At 37.4% G+C, this 16,200-nt stretch overlaps 1 protein-coding gene across 1 annotated transcript in view; it reads right to left on the bottom strand.

Moving 5' to 3' along the window:
- Positions 1 to 16,200, bottom strand: part of ngef (neuronal guanine nucleotide exchange factor) — a 45,170-nt gene that overhangs the window by 12,743 nt on the left and 16,227 nt on the right. The window contains exons 5-12 of the mRNA XM_033977087.2: positions 16,145 to 16,200; positions 13,759 to 14,006; positions 13,107 to 13,267; positions 12,585 to 12,737; positions 2,500 to 2,629; positions 1,624 to 1,698; positions 1,464 to 1,553; positions 735 to 898 (exon numbers count right to left, since the gene is read on the bottom strand). Of these exons, the coding sequence (XP_033832978.1) occupies positions 735 to 898; positions 1,464 to 1,553; positions 1,624 to 1,698; positions 2,500 to 2,629; positions 12,585 to 12,737; positions 13,107 to 13,267; positions 13,759 to 14,006; positions 16,145 to 16,200 (1,077 nt within the window). The remainder of the gene's footprint in view (positions 1 to 734; positions 899 to 1,463; positions 1,554 to 1,623; positions 1,699 to 2,499; positions 2,630 to 12,584; positions 12,738 to 13,106; positions 13,268 to 13,758; positions 14,007 to 16,144) is intronic.

The raw sequence follows: 16,200 nt of genomic DNA on the forward strand, positions 1-16,200 counted from the left end.
GGATGGAGCGTGAGATTGACTGGCGGATCGGTGCAGCGTCTGCAGTGATGCGGTCGCTGTATCGGTCCATTGTGGTGAAGAAGGGGCTAAGCCAGAAGGCAAAGCTCTCAATTTACCGGTCAATCTACATTCCTATCCTCACCTATGGTCATAAGCTCCACTGTCTGAGACATTCACTGAGCACGTCATCTGTTGGGGCCTTGTCCTTGGGACTGGTAAACAGCTAAACCCTGTATACATATATGTGTGTGTGTGTGTGTGTGTTTATTTATTTATATAAGAAAAAAAAGATGTATATCAATTGTACACTAGTACACTACATGCATATTTTGTACTACAAAATCAATAGCAATATAATTTAAAAAAAAGCATTTGATCTGTGTCAATCTGTCAGACTCAGACTAGACATCAACATGTGTGAAGGCTCTGGAACTGCCAATCTGTAATGAACGAAAGGGTAGTTGTTAACTTGACAACTAGCACTTTGTGACATCACAAGGTGGAACAGAGCATTTTTGGAGACGTACACAGACTAATAAACCAGGATTACTCAAACATGTAAAAATGAAACACAACATAATTCTAGGTATGTTTTTGGCAAGGTAACAACATTATAAAATGGCTTAAAGCTCACAACAGTCAAGTTTGCATTATATACTTTTAACCAATATTCTGAACTGATACCCAGTACATTTTTCTGAGTATTGCTGTATCCGTGATTCCCTTGTGTTTACCTGGAGTTGCGTTTGGTGATGAGCAGGAGGTTGTTGAAGAGGAACAGGTACACAGGCTGGTACAGCTTCTTGCCTTTTGTGGTTCTGGTGCTTTTGGGTCCCGACATGAGCTGCACCTCTCCCTTCTTCAGGAGCCAGCGAGAGTGGGAAATAATGGGAATCGACTGGGAAAAGAAAGACGAAGAGATCAACAACTAGTTTACTGTGTTTACTATGGAGAAGGTTATAAAGGCGACAACAGCTTGATACTTTAAAAACAGATAACAATGCTTTGCCTAATAGCACTGCCAATAGGTTTTAAAGAGGCATATTACAAAATGTATATATTTTTTGAATGAGAATAACCTGTGCTAGTGTTGCCAGAATATAAAAATTTCAAAATACATTTTGATACAAAGGAATAGGCTTGATACTGATTTTGATACCACAATGATAATACATAAAAAAGAAAAAAAAAAAGTGATCTCTCAATTCAAAAACTATTCAGGAAAGGTCAAATTTGGTTCTGTGAATGTAATTTATTTTAGTATCAATACTGCTCAATCTTGTGTATGTATGTATGTATGTATGTATGTATGTATGTATGTATGTATGTATGTATGTATGTATGTATGTATGTATGTATGTATGTATGTATGTATGTATGTATGTATGTATGTATGTATGTATGTATGTATGTATACACACACACATACAAAGGGTCAAAACTAAAATGATGAACAATTTTACCTTTGATTTAAACTCAAGTGTTTTCTCAATGCTGATTAGCTCTTCAGTGCGGCTCATTTTGCGCACACCTTCATTGCACTCTTTCACAATCTGAAACACATTATTGTCTATTAGTATCAATTACCCTGGCGCTTGTGGTAATTATGGGTTTCATTTTCACCTGTTCAAGTCTTTGATGTGCTTTTATTGCGTTGGCCTCTCGCTCTGAGCCTTCTTCAGCTTTTTTCAGGATATTCTGTGGGAACAAACATGAGTAAGCCTCATCGTGTGTGGTGAAGTGAGTGGTTAAAATCAGCTTAAAGGCTCTGCAAAAAGATGAGTTTTTAAGCCCAAAGGTCCTAAGAAAGAAGGGGTATATTAGATGGACTTCTAAATGAAAAAGGGAAAACTGACTTAACAAAATAGGTGGCTTTGAATTACAATGTATACAGTACAATACAGAATTCTAATGTATACAGCAGGTTACATCACTGCAAAAAACACACTTTTTTACGATGTTTTTTAAATTTATTTTATCTTTTTTAATTTGGGGCAGCCTTTTTTTTAAAATAAACTTTGACCTTGACCTGTACCATGTAATGATACTGTTCTATGCGCAGCAGCACATATATAGTTAAAAGGCCATGCCACCCTGAGATTTGTGTATGATCTCAGAACCTAAGCAGAGTTGGGGCCTGGTTAGTACTTGGATGAGAGATGACTGGGAATAACCAGGTGCCACAGTGGGGCAGCAGTGGCTCTAGAGTGAATGTGGAGCCTACGGTGCAGATTGGCTATATACATGTAATGGATTCTTTTTGTTAGCCTATTGCAAATCACGGATGATACAAAATATTAACATGAATTGTCCCATGCTGCAATGACATTCAAATGGCTTAGTTAATTATAATTAAACAATTAATGAAGTTCATCTTGTCTTTAGTTAAAATAGATATTCCTGCGAGCCATCTTCAGAGGTGTCACATATCATACACGCACCATTAGCAAATATGTAATAAAAAAAGATGTTAATAAAAATATACGTTTGAATTCAGACCTGCACGAGGAGTTTGAGTCTGGTGATCCTCTGAAATGGCAGAATCAAAAATGATGGAAAGGACAGACCTCGGACTCTGGGATGTTTCTCCAAAGTCTCCATGACATCTCGAAATGCCTGGTTCCCCTCGCTGCGAAAGAGCACACACAGAGACACAGAGGGCTTAGTAACACTGGACAAAATATCATTAGCTACTAGAGTCTCCACATATTAGTGCTACAATTGTTATTGACATTAACTACCACTAGAGATAAGGGGCCAATATTTGTATCGACTACTGCTCTTATATTTCCAGCAGAGTGATGCAGAACATGCATAAACCTTGATCTAAAAAACAAACAGGACACTGCACAAAGTGTGTCTACACAGTTCTGGATGAGTATTCAGTAAATTAAAATGATCTAATTTAGGGAAAAAAATAAAAAAAAGACCCTACATATTTTATATGCTGATATTAAAATAACAGAGATTATCAATTGTTGTTTTTCTAGATTCTCAACAAATTATATCAGCATCGGACATGAAAAATCCTATAGTGCTCATCTAATTGCCACAATTAAAGACAATGATCTTCAGTTACAGTAAGTGACTAAGTTAATCATTGCGCTTAGTGAAGTACTTTAAAAATAGCTTTTCTTTAATTAACAATTTCTTTACTTAATACAGTGAAACAGTAGAATTTTTTTGCTAAACATTTTCTTAAAATTAAAGAGATCTAACAAAACCAACAATGTGAAACTTAAAAAATGACATCTGCAACCTGAGAGGGTGATGCTTTGCACTTTCTTAGTATTTTTATTCCTTTGCCCTCAGTCTGCACCTCATTACCATTACCACCATTACTGAGGGGAGATACCTGTAATGAAATACCAGTTTGTTTTGTTTATTGTTCACAGTTCTGCAGAAATGAGAAAACAAAGGCAAGGCCAACCAGTGGAGGGTGGAGTACAACTTTATAAAACCCAAACTCTACACATGAAAAAAAAGAATCAACCAAGCTGGTCATTATAACTACTTTTTACTCAATTATAAGAGAAGTTGGGTAATGCCACTTTAAGGTCATTTTATTTGACTTTCAAGATTAGATTCAGGACATTTTTCCCATATCAAACAATATACACAGAATGTAAGAAATATAACTTGACTGACCCTTCTAAAAAGCATTTCCACTACTATTTATAAAATAGTATTTCTAAAAGTATTTAATATATTTACAGTTGGTTCAGCCCTGGTTTAATCATTGGTTACCTTGGCAAACCAGTCTAACTTTTTTCCTCTCTCAAGAAACCTGTGTGGCTGGCAGAATAGGTTTATGATTTGGTAGATCTACTAATCACTTGTCTTCAGCAATAATAATACATTCATAAAGCTCTTTATTTAAGATAGATTACTGGATTTCAGAGGACATAGCCAAATCATTTTTAAAACAATAAAATCAATCTTGTTCAAATGCAGACGGATGCCTGTTGCCGCAGTTTAGTTAAACAGCTGAATTCTTGTGACGTCTGCAGAGATGCAATTAGAGTGTCTGAAGGATTATTATTAGAACAGTAATCCAGAAACAACAGTGAATGAGCTATTGTCAAGACACAATAAGGATAGAGGAGACTGCATGCTGGTGTTTTTATTAAAGGTACAATTTGTGACTTTTCTTTTGTGCTTGGCTGCTTGCTTATCTCCATGGAGATGTTATGACTTTGCCAGGAATGTTCCACAGATTGGCATTAATGACATGGATTCAATGTGTTCAATATTAATTCAGTATTTTATTAAAAAAACAAAACAAACATGCACTTACTGTGACTTCAACAGAAAAGTTACATGTACTTCTATACTACAGTCAATTTGGCTTCAAGATTATGTATTTATTGACTTTTTTTTTTTTTTTTTTGTATTTCGAGCAGAGTGCCCATGAAAAAGAGAGTCTAAGTGCTCTTATTGGGTCTTCCCGTACAAATAAAGATAAAAAATTCTATTTAAACTTAGTTTAGTTAAACTTAGTGAGTTCACAATACTGCAACAGCAGTTTAAGTTTAGTGGGTCAGAACTGGTATGTAGTTTTGATGAAATGGTGGTCTTTAGCATACTGTCTGATTCCCACAATAGTAATCTCACTGTATACATAAGAGTGCAGCCTAATTGTATAATATAAGGTCTCTTAAAATCCTGCAGAGTTAGTGAATGTAAGAAAGAATGTGAAACTAGAGCTGCTAATCGTCTTTTCTTTACAATTCTCAAAGTAATCCTTTCTGGAATTTGAAACGTTATTCAACAAACAGAACACATGTCTCCACTGTAAATGTATAAAAGATATAACAAACCTAACATGGGCAGCTAGCTACTCCATAAAGTTACCTCACACACTCTGCTAAACAGGTGCTAACAGTTGTTGTGTCGATGGGCAAGACACCCACTAAGTCTATATTTTCACCTTTATCAAAAGTTGCCTTGGGTGCCATCATCGTCATTCGGGTTGTAATGTTGCTTCTGTAAGCTGTCTATGATTTCTGTAAGCAGTCTATGATATTTTTCTTGTACCCACTGGTAGGGTCTCGTTCAGGCTTTGGCCTCATTTCCAGGCACTCCACCCACACACTGGTATCGATATGTGGATGACAACTGGACTAGAATCAAAATTCAGGATCTGGAGCCTTTTATTGCACATATTAATGCTTTGGATCCAAACATTAAGTTCACATGGGAAGAGGTCAAGGAGAACAAACAGGCCTTCTTAGATTGTGCAGTAACAATAGGAGAGGAACAGCGACTCCAGGTAGAAGTCTTCATGAAGCCCATACACACTGACCAATACCTGCTGTTTGATTCACACCATTCACTGCAGCGCAAACTCTGAGTGATCCGTACTCTACAACACTGAGCTCAAGTGGTGCCTACAAACACAGAGGGGAAAGTGAAGGAGGAGCAACATGTGGAGAAAGCCCTCTCTGCTTGTGAAGATCTAAGAGAGCTAAAAAACAGGACAACAAGAAATCTGAACCCAGGAGGAAAGGTGTAACCATTCCTTACACAGCGGGTGTGTCTGAAAAACTTCAGAGAATTTTCAGACAGTATGAGATTCCTGTCTTTTTCAGACCTACAAACACTTTAAGACAAAAACTGGTTCACCCAAAAGACAAAACCCCAAGCCATAAACAAAGTAATGTAGTCTACTCCATTCAGTGTAGTTAAGAGTGCAGTGAGCGTTATATTGGAGAAACTAAACAGCTGCTCCATAAGAGGATGTACCAACACCGGTGGGAGAGTTCCTCTGGGCCCCAGTCCACCCTGCATCTCCATCTCAAAGCCACTAACCACTCCTTTGAAGATAGTGAAGTTGTTTAGGCTTTCAGTGTGGTTAGGTCCTCCCCTCAGACAAGTATAAGGCAGTGGCCACCAGCAATCTGACCAGAACTGAAGAAGCGGCTTAGGTGAGCAGCGAAACGTCTTCACTCCTACAACGATATGTCCCGTTGACAGATTTGAACTTCGTCTTTTGCTATGGATCAGACCTGGACGACTGAGGGTCTACACAGGCCATTGCATGGAATGTTCCATTTTATGGCAACTTCTCAATCTCCATAAAGACAAGCAGGTACACCATCACAGTAAAAAGGTTTTTCAAGAAATATTTGAACAATGAAAACACCTGCAACTGAATGAATGCAAGATAGAGAAGTTAAATGCCATACTGTGGAGCATTCCTGGAAAAGCAATTTTCACGGAGACAAGCAGGAGCCAGATCCCCCACGAGAAAAGCTCTATAATGCAACTTTAAGCTTAATATATTTAAACAATATTCAGGGTTAAATGGTCACTGTTAGAGAAATTCCATTTCTGTGTTGTGCTGAGGGTTCTCACTTGTGTTAAAACTCCAGTACCATGCCTCTTCTCTTCAACTTTTAGGTCACTATAATTTTATGTACAATAGTCAAGAACAGCAAGACTATAGCTACAACAAAACTGGACTAAATACTACGGATCAGCACCAGAGCAGATTTTGGCAGTTTAACTACAGGGCTGCAAAGCATAAACGTTCTCATGTATAATGCAACAAGTAGCTTAAGATAACAAAACAAGCAGTGTTAAACCAAACACCACTGTACTAAAACAAATATGAAAAACCAAAAAGGACTGTGGACTAGGTGTTAAGTAATATTAACAAAAATATATATGTATTATTTTTTTATTAACCAATAATAAAAGGGTTGATATTATGGCAGTCCATCAGATATGTGCTAAAACACGTTTGTAAAGAAGACAGTTGAGGTATCGCACTAAATTAATTGCAATGTAATGCAAAAAGTACAAAAATATCACTTCATGAATATCCTTTTTAAACAACTGATAACTGAAAGAGAAAATTCCTATTTGGATTTTATTTAAAAAATAAATAAAATTGCAGAAAAAATCATGATAGATCAATACAAGGAAACCATGTTAAATTATTTTGCCCTATCATCCTTCTTATTGCACAAATTGTATTCTTATTCAAATGACTTTTTATTTTTATTCTTAATTCTATCCTGTGGTTGTGGCATCTGTTAACTAAGAGAATTTCCCTTCAGGGATCAATAAAAGTGATTCTGATTCTTCTGATTCTGATTCCCTACATTAACAGTGTTCCTTAAGCGTGTGGTACTTGCACAGCTGCTCAGTTTGCAGTTTTAGCTACTACTTTTACTGGTTTCATTTTATCATTTTTTGTCCTGCTCTGAATAATGTCTTGTTTAGAACTACAGTGGAAATGATGTAATTAGACCTGGTTTCGCCCGAGAATAGACCTGGAATATTCCTGTTATATACTTGATGTACATCTGGCAGTATTTAAAAAGAAACAAATCTCTTCTTTGGCGGTACCTGGTATGAAAAGTTTGAGTGCCACAGCTATAGAGTTCTGGGCACCTGTACCATAGTTTGAGAACCACACATCTTGAATAAACTAGGGTAACATTGCAAATTAACAGCTAATTCCTCATTTAAATCTGATGTAATCACTCTAATCTTAGTGAAAACAGAGGAATTCAAAATGGCCACCGCTGCTGCATCTGGTCTAGTGAATTTCAGTCATGTGCTTAGTCTTTATGTACACTTTGACGGGCAGGTTCTAAGAGAAGAAGAGATCCCAAAACCAACAAGCACCAAATCTGAGCTCAAATAACAGCAGAGCGCACAGAGTACACTGTGTCCTAAAACCTTGTTTAACATCAGTTTTCAATGTGGATACAAGTAATCATTCTATTTTTTGACTATATATAGTTATGACACATTTTATTAAACCAATGACACTGAACTCCTTGGAAAATAGTATTCACATTATAGTGTTACACTTAATCTGGTTTGGTCCTGGTATGAGCCCATTTTAGGCCTGATGTAGACTTGGACTGGTTCTTTTCTAGTCCGGGTTTAGTTTCATATTTAGTCCCAGATCAGTGTCATCAATCATTAAATATGCATAACAAATTGATTACAAAAGATCATGTATAAAATGTAAAAATAGAGTTCCTACAAAATTCTAATTCAAGGACCACTCATCTAATAAATCCAGTATTAGGTAATACTTTGTATCTAGCTGTGACTCCCGCTGTGACTCCCGCGGGATATTACTGCTGCTGTCAATGTAAGAACAATGGTTATTTTTATGTATGCAGATAGCTGACGTGTGAAAATGTCTGTGTGACAAAACGCACAAAAATAGCTCTTGCTCAAGCCTAATAGGGAATATTTTCACTTAGATAACACTATACACATCACTGTAATGGACAAAGCTTTGTAGAAACAGGAAATGTATGAGAGATATGCAATCCGACATCCAAAATCATAATATTACATACAAGAAGGAAAATAAATATTAATATCTTTAGAAAATTACAACTTCACTATGTAATTTTCTGGTGTGGTGTATTTTCTTCTCCCTGTACAGATATTGTTGCTTTGTCAGGATTGTTCCACAATATGGCATTAAACTTTTCTGTCTTCATGGACACAATAAGGGGATACCACCAGGCCATGTTACAAGTCAGATCTGTGGACAGAGTAACCCCATTCCCAGTAATATGACATGTTTTCCAAGATATTTTAAGAATAAAAACACGTGCAACTGACGAAATGCAAGATGAATGATTACCACACTGGGAGAGGCAATAACATCTCCATGGAGACACGCAGAAAGCATTTGTCTCTCTAAATATATGACTCTTTTAGACAGAGTTCCACCATTTATTAAAGCCCTGCCATGTAACTGTTTAGCCAAAAAAATAAATAGAAGTAAATAGAAGCATGTTTTATATTGTTATTTTTTTTACATTTTTATTGCACTGACAAACCTCTTGCTGGTGTCCATGGAAATGTTGTTCATTTAGCTATATTGCAAAGTATGGCATAAAATATACATTTCCACGGAGAATATTTCGAAGCATGGTTTAACTTTTTATTTCCATGGAATCATGCAGCTGATGTGCCACAACCAGAATGTTACATAGTGTTGCTTTAAATTTGTGACATAAAAATATCGAAAAACATTAAAATTCCTTTATATGCATTATGTTAGGGTTACATAATGTCTTATACTGTGCCTGGTGCAGTATAAAAACATTAGTCAGTTTTTTCAAGGCACTCGTGACTCAGCCATTTTTATCTGATTGTTCGGAAGCTGAGTGTTTTTGGCAGCTTTATCCTCTGCACTCCCTCTACTGTCAAACCACGCCTTCTCCACACAAATTTTCTGTTGGAAAAACAATGTAATAAAAACACACACACACACAAAACAACAACAACAATATAGCCTTAAAATTTGCTATAGTCCACTATACATTCACTCAAGCTCTCGGGTTGTATATAACTACCCTGGGCCAGACTGAGTAACAAAATGCTGCGATTCTTCCAATAGTCTCTCCAATTAGACCGACAACATGCTTGCACAACAAATTCACACAGCTTTGTTTTTGTTTTTATATGGCACAACAACATAAGGCAATAGGAATAATGGGTATCATATCACAAACATCTGGGTTAGTAGGCGAGAATCTTTTCCAGTTGAGCTACACTGGTAATAACTACAAATTAAATGTCAGTTTTGCCTTGATTTTGATGATTAGAGCTTAGAATATGTCTTATTTTGGATATAAAGCAATTAAATTAAACATGGATAACATTCATATCTGGTATGCTTTCACCAGACTATTAGGCAAACTACTATATTGACCAACCAGGGACATAAGCTGAACACCGCCATAGCTCAGACACACAATACAAAGCAAATAGATAATGCTGGTTTAAAAGTGTGCGTGGGAACTGCTGTCGGGTATGCACTCAACATCAAAAAAGCAGCAATATATTCAAAGCAGGACACACCCTGCACATCACGTTTGTCATGGATTAAACCAAACCTGTTTCTAATCCAACAGACTGCAATCACAATTGAACCAGGAAGAAAAAGGACAATAACTCTAAAAGGAGCTCTTCCTGTGACCAAGGCCATTATCGAAACAAATTACATTGTTATACAGAGACCTGAAATAACTCCTATGTGTGGTCATGGGTAAGTCCAAGTCAAGTTGATTTATGGGTTAAGTTCATCAACACAATACATTCTCAGTGATCATACATTACACTTAGCACATTTTAGGAATTCAGTTTGTGTTTTGTTCGAGTTATTAACTTACTTTGCTCCAAAATAGGTTTACAGTGGTCCCTCACTGTATTGCGGTTCACCTTTCACGGCCTTGCTGTTTCACAGATTTTTTGTGTGCAATTTTGCAAGCTTTTTTTTTTTTTTTACAGTGTATGAACATGCATTGTGTTCTGCATCCTGATTGGCAAAGAGACTGTAGAGCATTGTCAATCTCTGTGCCATATCTCCTGTACACTGAAGAATGCTTTCAGCTTGCCAAATTTACATGTGTTCAATCGAGTGCTATATGTTTGCAAGTTTTCTCCCCAACAAAACCCACAGTGACAATTAAATGTTCTGCACCAACTGGACTTAAGTGTTTCTCTGCACGGAGAGGCCGCCTCTGTGGATACCGCTGGAGCAGAGGCATATGAACAACAAATTTAAAGTGATCATCAGGGAAGGGAGATATAATGTACGATGGTTTGAATTTTGAGTGTTTAAAGGAGAGAATTGTGAGAAAATGTCTCTGCCTCTCTGAGAAAAGTGTGTGGTGATGCTTTTTACAGCCATAAAACATTGGCTGTAAAAAATAAAGCTGACTACTTTGCAGATTTCGCCTATTGCGGGTTATTTTTAGAACGTAACCCCCGCAATAAACGAGGGAGGGACCACAGTATACATTAGATAATATTATTAATAAAATGAAGGCTTGTAGATGGTTTCACTGTTCATGTTTTCACTATATTTAATGAAAAAAAGTATGATAAAATAATATACATGCAAACTAGCTTTCAATTACTTTGCAATACAGTATATACATATATATATATATATATACACACACACACACACACACACATATATATATACACTCACCTGAAGTATTATTAGGAACACCATACTAATACGGTATTTGACCCCCTTTTGCCTTCAGAACTGCCTTAATTCTACGTTCAACAAGGTGCTGAAAGCATTCTTTACAAATGTTGGCCCATATTGATAGGATAGCATCTTGCAGTTGACGGAGATTTGTGGGATGCACATCCAGGGCACGAAGCTCCCGTTCCACCACATCCCAACGATGCTCTATCGGGTTGAGATCTGGTGACTGTGGGTGCCATTGTAGTACAGTGAACTCATTGTCATGTTCAAGAAACCAATTTGAAATGATTCGAGCTTTATGACATGGTGCATTATCCTGCTGGAAGTAGCCATCAGAGGATGGGTACATGAAGGGATGGACATGGAAACAACATAGAAACAATGTTCAGGTAGCCTGTGGCATTTAAACGATGCCCAATTGGCACTAAGGGACCTAAAGTGTGCCAAGAAAACATCCCCCACACCATTACACCACCACCACCAGCCTGCACGGTGGTAACAAGGCATGATGGATCCATGTTCTCATTCTGTTTACGCCAAATTCTGACTCTACCATTTGAATGTCTCAACAGAAATCGAGACTCATCAGACCAGGCAACATTTTTCCAGTCTTCACCTGTCCAATTTTGGTGAGCTGGTGCAAATTGTAGCCTCTTTTTCCTATTTGTAGTGGAGATGAGTGATACCCGGTGGGGTCTTCTGCTGTTGTAGCCCATCCGCCTCAAGGTTGTGCGTGTTGTGGCTTTACAAATGCTTTGCTGCATTCCTCGGTTGTAACGAGTGGTTATTTCAGTCAACGTTGCTCTTCTATCAGCTTGAATCACTCAGCCCATTCTCCTCTGACCTCTAGCATCAACAAGGCATTTTCACCCACAGGACTGCCACATACTGGATGTTTTTCCCTTTTCACACCATTCTTTGTAAACCCTAGAAATGGTTGTGCGTGAAAATCCCAGTAACTGAGCAGATTGTGAAATACTCAGACCGGCCCGTCTGGCACCAACAACCATGCCATGCCCAAAATTGCTTAAATCACCTTTCTTTCCCATTCTTACATTCAGTTTGGAGTTCAGGAGATTGTCTTGACCAGGACCACACCCCTAAATGCATTGAAGCAACTGCCATATGATTGGTTGATTAGATAATTGCACTAAGGAGAAACTGAACAGGTGTTACCAATAATCCTCTGCCTCTCTGAGAAAAGTGTGTGGTTCCTAATAATCCTTTAGGTGAGTGTGTGTATGTGTGTGTATATATATATATATATATATATATATATATATATATATATATATATATATATATATATATATATATATATATATATATATATATATATATATATATATATATATATATACACACAGATCCTAACTATTAGCCTTTCCCACTTACGGTACATTCAAACTTGGGTCCAGATAGACTTGGTTTGTGGATTTTATCCATTCCAAATTTAATCCCATCATTCATTCTCATTTGGTCCACAATTCCCTGCTTTTATGACACACTGTATGGAATTGCGTGTTGCATGCATTTTACAGTATCTTCCATATGTAAATTCAAAGCTTAGATCTGCTGCAGTGATACTCACAGTATGCGCCTGTAGTTCTTCTCCTGGTAGTTCTGGTTGATGACGTAGGTGATGAAGACATTGAAATGCTCCTCAGCGTGAGTGTAAACAATATCACACACGTCTGAAATCAAGATGCTCTCCTCGATACGGTGCTCCAGGTCCATTAGGAAACTGAACAGAAAAACTCGGGTGAATTAGGTCAAGAACTCTTCTCAGTGCATTTGGTTAAATGGACATCTTAAGATAGCAAACCATGTCCATCCATTCATTGATTAGGTCTACCTTCTTTTTGCCATATAACCATTCTGATTTGGTTAAGCTGGTTGCATCAGTGCAGTGAAAATTTAACACATTTTATTTTACATTGCAAAAATGAATGACCATCCACAAATATTTACAATACAGTATTAAAGTATGAGACCAAGCAACTTGCAGTATGATTGCAGAGATCCAGATGCTTCAATTTATTTTTGATGTAACAAATGAGCAAATGTATATTAAAAGTTAAAGATATCATTTTAGAAAATACATTTTTCTTACTGTTCACTGGCTTTCATGACACCCTCAATGTTGGAGAACAGGAAGTGCATGTCTGATTGACTGAGAGTGTTGATGAGGACAGGGTTTCGCAGGAAGTGAGTTTCTAAAATCTCCAGACTCTTGTAGTAAGATGCTTCTGAGGACACCAGCTCAAACATGGCCTGAGAGGAACAAATGAATATATGAAAAAGTTCATATTTAAAGGTATGCTATGTAAGTTTTCTGGTGGAGGGTCCACCAATTGCTTGTCTCCATGGAAAATCTATTGCTGTCTAGAATGTTCCACAGTACCACATTTCACTTAGCTATCTCCTTGGAGAAGCGCAGATGACAGCACAGGGCCAAGTCACAGGTTGAATCTATGGTGAGGTGACCCTGCTCATAGTAAGAAGCGTTGTCAAGCTATTTTTTTAAGCAATAAAACCACCTGTAATTGAATATATGAAAGATAGGAAGTTTAATGTCCTACTGTGGAACATTCCTGGCTAAGTGAACATCTCTAACATGCGGTTGCCTTATCCCTCACCAGAAAACATTGCACCTTTCATAGAATTCAACTTTTTTCTTATGCTGTCATAATATTATTTGAAAATAGTTGTGACCAAAGAGAATATTTTTTGTTAGTCTGTCACTGGTTGCATGCCCTGCTCACCTCCTGCATGATGATCTCCTTCTGGGGCAGTTTGTGGAGGAGCCCGCTGTTCTGCACCACTTCCAGGTTCTGCCACAGACTGAGGGAGTGGGTGGTGTTTCTGAGCTGGAGCTGGAGGGAGGGAGGGGACACAGCACTGGAGTCTGAACCACTGCGCCTCACCTCACCTGGGGACATAGACTCTGCCTGACGCCTCTGTTCTATCTCCTGCTGCTTCGAACTGTCCCGGTACTCCTGGTACAAGAACGCTATATGATGGGAAAAGGAGAGACATAGGTTAAAACATAGCAGGCAAAATTTGTACTCACATAAAATAGGGAATAGGTTGACTTTGAACCTTATTTAAATAGGTTTGACTCAAATGGCAGATTTATTTTCTTAAAACAAGTTGATAATTTCTCCTCTTCATCTGCTTCAAAACTGAGATCCATTCATCTATCCTTTCTTATCTATCTGCTGTTATGCGGTACTCACCTTAACGTTAATTAGAATATCTTCACTTACTTTTACTTGTGCACATTGAATATTTAATCACAAAAATACTTAACCTTTATTTAACTAAGCTATTTCAAGTTTAAACCCAGTCTATACCAGGTCTAAACCAGTATTGTGGATGACCTATAGTTGCAAAGACTACTTACTGTGATTAAGCTAAATTATATTTTAAACCTGGTCTATCCAGGTTTAGAATATAATTTAGAATATAATTTGGTCTATAACAGGTGTAAACCGGTATTATGGACTTTGCCCCTGCTGTACTCACCTTAACTCTAATTCATGTGATTTTTACTTAAATAATGTACTTCTCTGGTACATTGTATATTTAACTGTACCTTTAAATTCTAAACTGGTCTAAGCCGAGTCTAAACCAGGTCTAAACCAGGTCTAAACCATGTCTAAATATCTGCAGAGATATGCGATTATATATTGTATATAATCTTAATTCATATGTGATTAGCCCTAATTCATATGTGATTTTCGCTTCAGCTTTCTGGTACATTGTTTAACTGTCTAAACCAGGTCTAAACCAGTCTTGTGGACTTTGCCCTGCCTATAGCTGCAGAGATGTGCTGTCAGATGATGTTATATTGGGCACTGCGGTGCTTCTTGGACACAGTGTGCTCCTGCTCCTGTCTTCCTTATGTAACTTGTGCTTCAGCAGCAGACGCCCACAAACCAATCTGCTGCTCGTGTCGAACCGAGGTGTGTTACGCAACCGCCTCTCTCTCTTCAAAGTCACCTTCCTCGCCACTGAAAAACAGCTTCCTTCATAAAAGCTTTAACGGGAAACTTTCTACCCACTTCCATCCCCCGACACAAACTTAAGTGCCCACAGATGTATCAATAACTCTAAGCTGCTTCAGTTATGAAAACAACAGGCAATGTGAAAAGCTATGGGCCCAAAGCCTGGTTTAGTCCTGGGTTGAGTCTAGTTTTGTTAGGCAGGGGCAAAGTCCACAATACTGGTTTTGATCTGGTTTAGTCCTGGTGTAGTGGTAGATTAAGCTTTCTATGTTAAAGGTGAAGGTATGTCATTAAGTATACATGTGAATAAGAAAATGGCAGTAAAATGCTATTAAATTAGGGATAAATACTGCAAATAAAATGGTTGCAAATACTTTAGGTTCAGCTAATAGTAATATCACGTTTTTGCCAAAAGTTAAATGGTTTAAGCTGCAGCACATGTGCCAGGTTCTGTGCCAGCCTCAGTGTTGTGAGATCAGTTTCCAGCTCTGACAATTTGTATAGATAATATGTCAGGACTCTGTTAAAGTTCTAGTTTAGACTTGAGGGTTTTGGCACAGGTTAGTCTCAAGTGGGGCTTGTTAAGACTATTCCCCATCTCCTCAGAAAATAGTTATACTAGATAAATGAAATGAGAACAATTAGATACTCAAAAATTGAATTTTGAATTGAATTTAAATTTGACCAAAAACATAAGTTCATGCAAGTACTTTTACCCCATTAAATGTTAGCACCCCATGTTTGATTCTTGAGGCTAGGGATAGAAGTATCCCTAGTACTACTGGAGTTTTACTTAAAATATTGATACCACAATATATTGTGGACTACTCCCTTTTTAGGAGATATTTATGTATTGGGATATGTGTTGTATTGTGAGGTGCTTGGCAAAAATTAACCAAAAACCGTACTAATAAGGAAAATATTCTCATGTGTAAATATATATGAGAATATTTTCCTTCTTTGTATTTCCTTGTATTTTTCAACATAATTTACTTTTACCCAAATTTGACTTTGAACTCCTTTTACTAGTACTGAAATAATGTCAAACAAAAGTATAGCACTTTAGTATTTTGATGTCAGACTGGGTTAACGTCCAGTATACATTTAGTTTTGCCCTGGTTCTGTCCTGTTTATTACTCACCAATGTTTTTGATAATGTTTAGACCGACTGTGTTGCTCTCTCCATTGCTCGGCAGC

The sequence above is a fragment of the Periophthalmus magnuspinnatus genome, chromosome 13 (assembly GCF_009829125.3).
Source record: "Periophthalmus magnuspinnatus isolate fPerMag1 chromosome 13, fPerMag1.2.pri, whole genome shotgun sequence".
In the NCBI taxonomy this organism is placed as follows: Eukaryota; Metazoa; Chordata; class Actinopteri; order Gobiiformes; family Gobiidae; genus Periophthalmus; species Periophthalmus magnuspinnatus.